General features: G+C 43.3%; 1 protein-coding gene across 1 annotated transcript in view; it reads left to right on the plus strand.

Annotated features, from left to right (window-relative positions):
* Positions 1-7,500, plus strand: part of LOC134464840 (voltage-dependent T-type calcium channel subunit alpha-1I-like) — a 294,648-nt gene that overhangs the window by 232,550 nt on the left and 54,598 nt on the right. The window contains exons 23-25 of the mRNA XM_063218175.1: positions 2,106-2,284; positions 5,185-5,311; positions 5,898-6,023. Coding sequence (XP_063074245.1) covers positions 2,106-2,284; positions 5,185-5,311; positions 5,898-6,023 — 432 coding nt within the window. The remainder of the gene's footprint in view (positions 1-2,105; positions 2,285-5,184; positions 5,312-5,897; positions 6,024-7,500) is intronic.

Here is a 7,500-nt window from a genome sequence, read left to right on the forward strand (position 1 = left end):
CACACACACGCGCACGCACACACACACACACACACACACACACACACACGTTTTGGAGGTGGTGCCTGTCCTTGGGGTTATATCTTGGGCAAGAGACTTACCCCACTTCTTCCACCACATCTCAACAACCCTTTAGTACTCCCATAGTACTCTGTTAGTGTTGAACGTCTCTAAATTTAGGGGCCTGATGTCTAAACATGATCTGGAGAAGCTAATACATGCCTTCATTTCTAGTAAAGTTGATTACTGTAACAGTCTTTTTACTGGCCTCCCCAATAAGACCATTAACAGCTTCAACTTGTACAAAATGCAGCTGCAAGGGTTCTTATAAAGACAAGGAAGTTTGACCACATTACTCCAATTTTAAGATCGCTGCATTGGCTCCCAGCAGGGCCGGTTCTGGCTTATTTGGTGTCACGCTATTGAATTTCATAATATACAAAATATAGTAAATCGCCTCACTTGTCTGCAATACTAGCCTACATCACTCAGCATGAACACATGCTGTGCATGGTTCTGTTACATGATTAATGTAGGCTATGTCATTCTGGTCTGGAAATTAATGTTTTTTTACAACAAGCAGGTAATTCATGTGGATGGAAGGAGATATGGCAGCTAAAATTGTTTTAAACATTGCACCAGTCTTACTTTACATTGCTTGTCAACCTAAGCAAGTATTATGATATCAGGTGGGTGTTAGTGAGTAGTGAGTAGGCTACTAACAGCTACTTTACTGGATTTCATTGCTTGGCATACTTGGCTAATGTTAGCATGCTAACTAGCGATTTCTCTGATCAAAAACAAAGCTCTTCTTCTCTCTAATTCCAAATAGTAACCCCATAACTATTAGGCTTTCCATAATCACAAACGGTTGATGATTAAATCACATAGTTCCAAAACACCCTCTGCAACTCCTGCATCATGCAATGAGTGGTTTAATGAGAACATTATAATCTCCAACCAGCAGAGCAGAACTACTGTTTGCGCTTGCCCTCTCTGTCTGTCGAGTGAGTCTCCAAATTCAAAATAGATTGGACGCTGTCACTCGTCCCGCCCCCTTTCTCAGAACTGTCTGTTTATTGGTTCACAGACTTCCCATTACTATTGGCTGAGGGGCGCTTTGCCGTGAGGAGCGCTTTCGCCACTCTTTGTTGATTGCGACTTCATAAAAAAAACTTCATATCGCAAAATTACGCATAGGAGAGCGCCATTTCGGCGCTCCTTCTTCACATTGCGCTCTAGGCGACCGCCTAGCCGGCCTATGCTTAAAACCGGCCCTGGCTCCCAGTAAGCTACAGAATTGATTTTAAGGCAATGGTACTTGTGTTTAAATCATTAAATGGAATGGGACCCACATATCTACTGGATATGTTTCAGCTCTATGCACCAACCAGGTCACTAAGGTCAACGGAGAAGAATTTGCTGGTGATTCCAAAAGTCAAAACAAAGTGTGGAGAGGCAGCCTTTAGCTTCTATGCTTCAAAGCTTTGGAACCAGCTTCCGGATGACGTAAAAAATGCACCCACTATTGATAGCTTTAAATCTAGACTCAAGACAAAGCTGTTCTCAGATGCTTTCCCCTAGCTTAAATTACATATCATTCTTTTTTATTATTATTATTTTTATTTTTATGTTTATTTAATTTGTTTGATTTTATTTTATTATTATTTTTACCTTATGTTTTATCTTAATGTTTTAAATGTTTTTTGACTCTAATTCATTTCCTTCTTTCTTCCCTGTTTCCTTTCATTTACATTTGATAACTTTGTGAAGCACATTGAGTTGCACCTGTGTATGAAATGCGCTATATAAATAAACTTGCCTTGCCTTGCCTTACCTTGAAGTGTTGAACTAACACTACATTGGCGCTATCGCGGCGCTAATTGTAGAGCACTCATCTGCTATGTGGCCGACCCGGGTTCGAATCTGGCTCCGCCCCTTTGCCGGCCCTTCCCCGTCTCTCTCTCTCTCCCAACTCGCTTCCTGTCTCTCCTCCACTATTCTTTCATGTAAAAAATAATAAACGTTTAAAAAGCCCCCAAAAAATACTTTAAAAAAAAGAACTAACACTCCATTTTGTTCTGTGTGTTTTTCCCTGTTTGCAGGTGGTGTCGATGGGGCTGTATCTCGGGGAGCAGGCCTACCTCCGTAGCAGCTGGAATATCCTGGATGGGTTCTTGGTCTTCGTCTCGCTCATCGACATTGTAGTTTCCATGGCGGGCGGGGCCAAGATTCTTGGTGTGCTGCGGGTACTCCGGCTCCTCCGGACACTTCGCCCCCTCAGGTAGGGAGGACTTACTACGCTTGAGAATAGGACTTGGTCATTTTCCTTCTGGTAACACCAGTTTTATAACAGGGGCCATGTGTTAGGAGTTTAAGTTCCAGAGCTATGCACTGACAACTGACAAAGTTCTGTTGAGTAAGGCAACCATTGGCCCTGCCATGGGCTAACGGTGGGGCACTCAAATGCTATGCAGCCGACCCGGGTTCGATTCCCGGCCCGGGTCCGTTGCCGGCCGTTCCTCATTTCTCTCTCCCCACTCGCTTCTGTCACCATCCTCACTGTACTATCATAAATAAAGTCAAAAAGACCAAAAATATATTGAAAAAAAAAAAGAGAAAGGCAACCATCTGTGCAGGAACAAGGTACTTGCTGGTTAAATAATGGACAGATGGGGACAGTCATACAGCAAAATAAATATGACACCAAACCAGATACCAGAACAACCACAGTCAACACCATGGACTTAAATCAGCTTGTATTACCTCTCAGTGTGTGACACAACTGTACAACAACAGATGCTAAGGATCTACTGTAAACCATACTGTACAGTAGTGTTTCTCAACGGGGGTGCTACAGCCCCCCAGGAGGCGTTGGGGAGCTCTAGGGGGGCATTAAGAAGAATACAGCTGAGATGGGGTGGGGCTTAGTTGCCATTGGGGGGCATTAGTCCATTCAATTCTTTAATACTAAGGGGGGGCGTTCTCAGGCTTATGAGGAGGTCAATGGGGCGTTAGGGGGCTTATGATGAGGCCAAGGGGGCGTTTGTTCAAAAAAGGTTGAGAACCACTGGCGTAGAGGGTAGAACATTAGACTAGAGGTGATGACGCACCCATTATTTGGAGGTACATGTACACCTGAGAAACGGAAATGAATTGAGAAGACCTCTGTCAAAAAAATGTCTTACTAATGTGACATTTTCCATCAACACACAAGGACAAACCCAAATCCAATCTGGTCCTTGAATAATGTGTCTCTTCACATTCACACAGTTTTAGTCCATTTTTTGACAAAGGTGGGCTTGTTCTCCGTTGATTTGCATTGACTGAAGGTACCTACATAACACTGCCTACACAAGATGGAGACTACACTTGCTGTTTTCCAGTGCTGTCGCAAATTGCTGTGTCACCTCTAGTCTAAAGTTCTCTATGCACGGTCATCAGGACCATGATGGATGGATCAGATGGATCAGGAAAGCAGTTTCAAGTGTTTCATGTTTGTGGGTGCAAAACGGGAATCATTTCTGTCTTAATGTAATGTAATTAATGTACTACTGCATGTCTGATGTTTCTACGCAGTCTGTCCTTAGTTAGTACAAGGTTAGTTCATATAATCCATGCGGTAACACTTTATTTTAGGGATACATCTATTAGCAGTAATAGATACAATGTTCCTGTATAAGTAACTTGTGAGGCATGTACAAAGCAAAATCAAACATTTGTTAGGCATGTATTCGCAAATGTCTTGTTCATGCACAATAAGGGATGTATTACCAATGTAACCTTAGTATGGACCTAGTAGGCCTTAGCATTTGCTTAGTGCATGCTTTACAAGTTACTTATGCAGGCATTAACATTGTATGTATTAGTGCTAATAGATGTGTCCCTAAAATAAAGTGTTACCATCCATGCACATCAGCTTTCATTGAGCTTGTCCTTTCAATTTCACTATAAAAATAACGGATAACTGTCTTATTTTGTCATATACACTGGGTTAATAATAAATAATAGTAATACCTTCATTTTATATAGTGCCTTTCAAGACACCCAAGGGCGCTTAACATAATATCAGTGTAAGTGTGTCTAAGTATGTCGGTGTGTGCTTATGGACACTAGAAGTCAAAAGCCCCCAAGAAGAGATGGGTTTTAAGGTATTTTTTAAAGATGGCCAGCGAAGGGGCACTTTGAATGTGGTTGGGTAGGTTATTCCAGAGGAGTGGGGCAGCTACATGAAAGGCTCTGTCACTGGTGGCCTTGAGTCTGTTGCGGGGGATGACCAGCTCGCCCTTGGAAGAGGACCGCAGCAATCTTGAGGGAGTCGATGAGTAGGTCTATGAGATAGTGGGGTGCACTGTCAGACTATTGAGGGACTCGAAAGTGAGGAGGAGGACTTTGTAGATCAGGGGTGGGGAACCTATGTCTCGAGGGCCGTTTGCGGCCATTTTATCCGGCCCCCGATATAATTTTAATGTTATTCAACTTCACATGAAATATGACATATTTTGTAAAGGAATCTTAGAAAATGCATTTGCAATACAATCAAGTTATATTCAGGGAACCTAGAGAAGGTGGTGTTTGTTTAAAAGGTGGCTGCCTTCAATATAGGCCTAAAGTGATCCTGGTTGGTATTCATAGTACGGTCCTCAGAGGAATTTTACAGCCCTCGGAAGAATTTGAAATGGCCCTTCGAATGATGAAGGTTCACCACCCCTGTTGTAGATGATGCGAGATTTGACGGGGAGCCAGTGTAGCTGTCTGAGTATGGGGGTGATGTGCTGCCAGGGCCTAGTGTCTGTTAGAATCCTGGCAGCAGAGCTCTGGACACATTGCAGTCTGTCTGTGGCCTTGTTGGGTAGACCAAGCAAGGTGGCATTGCCATAGTCTAGGCGGGAGGAGATAAGGGCATACCTAGGGTTGGCTCTGAGGGTTCATAACATACAGTAGGTGTCAACAACCCCCTCTACCTTTCAATGTGTTGTGTTGCTGACACAAGGCTATCTGTGTGTGTGTGTGTGTGTGTGTGTGTGTGTGTGTGTGTGTGTGTGTGTGTGTGTGTGTGTGTGTGTGTGTGTGTGTGTGTGTGTGTGTGTGTTTGTGTGTGTGTGTGTGAGTGTGTGTGTGTGTGTGTGTGTGTGTGTGTGTGTGTGTGTGTGTGTGTGTGTGTGTGTTGTGCTGCTGATGCAGGGTTATCAGTCGTGCCCCAGGCCTAAAGCTGGTGGTGGAGACCCTCATCACCTCTCTGAAGCCCATTGGCAACATTGTGCTGATCTGCTGCGCTTTCTTCATCATCTTTGGCATCCTCGGTGTCCAGGTACAATTTGACCTTTGACCTTGTCTTTTTTTTGACCCATTATTTGTCATCGCCTGTACTGACTCTCTCTGACTCTTTCCTTTTTCTCTTCATCTATCTCTGACTCTCTCTCTGTCTCTCTCTCTTTCTCTCTCTCTCTCTGTCTCTCTCTTTCTCTCTCTCTCTCTCTCTCTCTCTCTCTCTGTCTCTCTCTCTTTCTCTCTCTCTCTCTGTCTCTCTCTTTCTCTCTCTCTCTCTCTCTCTCTCTCCTTTCTTTCCCCCCTAACATGGATACACACACAGACACATACACACGCACACACACACACACACACACACACACACACACACACACACACACACACACACACACACACACACACACACACACACACGCTTTGAAAAATTCTACATTCCTACTTGGACATTTCTTACAGTAAACAATGTATTCAAAATCCACACTGACAGTCTGTGTTGTTTGTGTGTGTTTGTGTGCGTGTGTTCATGCGTGTGTGTGTGTGTGTGTTTGCGTGTGGGTGTGTGCGTGCGTACGTGCATGTGTGTGTGCGCGCGTGCGCGTGTGTGTGTGTTTACTCTACCTCACCAGCTCTTCAAAGGGAAGTTTTTTCACTGCCTGGGCCTGGATGTCAAAAACATCACCAACAAGTCCGACTGTCTCCTGGCCAATTACAAATGGGTCCATCACAAATACAACTTTGACAACCTTGGGCAGGTTCGTTTGCCACACTTTTTTTGTATCCATGCTGTCAACTCGTCAAACAATAGAAAAATACTTTTAAAAAAAAAGTGCATCACGATGGCAGCAGTGTGAGTAGCCATCTCCTTCGATTCTTTGGCTGTGCTAAATGTGCATAATTTAGATTTGTGTAATGTCATTTCTTAGCTAGAAATTACATTACCCCTCTCCTTGTTACACTGTAATTGAATTATTTAATAGAATGGCACATTTGGAATACCAATGACCAGCACGATCATTGATGTTTAATAGATGAACAGTTTTAGAACCGAGTTGAATGTTATTGAAACATTTGTCTCTCTGGACTATAGTATGGAACTGTGCTCCAGAAACAGACAGTGTTCACCATAGCAATGGGCAGGGAAGCCAACAGTGGGGGACAAAGGGGCCACTTGTCCCAGGCCCTCAGGGAGACAGGGGGCCCACAATTGGATCCTCATTACATTGCATGTATTGGGTTTGGGGCCCTTTTATGTGTCTTTGTCCCGAGCCCAGCCAAAGCTGTCAGAGGCCCTGGCAATGGGTATGCAATATGCACAAATTCTGAATTTGGACTCCATTCGAATGTCATGCCAATGTTGTCATTCGCCAAGGCTTTATGCTTCCGTATATTTGCATATCTGTCTGTGTGCTCTCAGAAGATTGACACACTCTAATGAGTCTGGTGTGCTTTCATCTGGGTTGGTTTCTGTGTCTCATTTGTTTATTTGGTCTTGCATGGCAATTCAGTTTATTGTCCGCTTCTATTATTCTCTTTCAATGTTGCTTCATTATATTCATTGCGGTTGTAACTTAATGCCATAACACTTAATGCACCAAAGCATAGTTCTTTATATATATAACTTTGTTTTCTAAAATGATTTTTGCTTCAACAAGAAATACTCAATTTTCTTGTACTCGTTACAATGACAAATAAAAAGATATTCTACATTATATTCATGTTTGATATATTGGCTGCTGACTGACGGTGTTGTACCTGGTGATACAAGTCAGCTGTCTGGTCAAGCCTCTGGCCTCTGTCAGGCCTCTTGTCAGGCCTCTGTCTGTTCTTCTGTCTTTGTCTATGTGACAGTGTGTGTGCATTTATGTCTGAGTAATAACATGTAACTCTGTGTGTTTGTGGTCGCTAGTCATGGGCAACTTGGACTCAGTAGTTACAATGCATGGCCACATATTCCAATTGCCTGGTTGAAAGAACACCTAGTTTGAATTGGACAGGTAAAACCAGGTCATTTGGAATATATGGCACCGGAAAGTAACTAACGACTCCCAGGGGTGCATTTCTGGAAAGCGTAGTTGCTAACTATGTTAGCTACTTTGTTGGTTGCAATGCAATTTCCCATTGACAACTACCGAAGTTGCTAACTGCTGACAACTACTCTTTCCAGAAATGCACCCCTGGTTTCCCATCATCACTGATAAGCAGCGATTTCCCCCCGATTTTCTCAAAGCT

Source organism: Engraulis encrasicolus, chromosome 2, assembly GCF_034702125.1.
Source record: "Engraulis encrasicolus isolate BLACKSEA-1 chromosome 2, IST_EnEncr_1.0, whole genome shotgun sequence".
In the NCBI taxonomy this organism is placed as follows: Eukaryota; Metazoa; Chordata; class Actinopteri; order Clupeiformes; family Engraulidae; genus Engraulis; species Engraulis encrasicolus.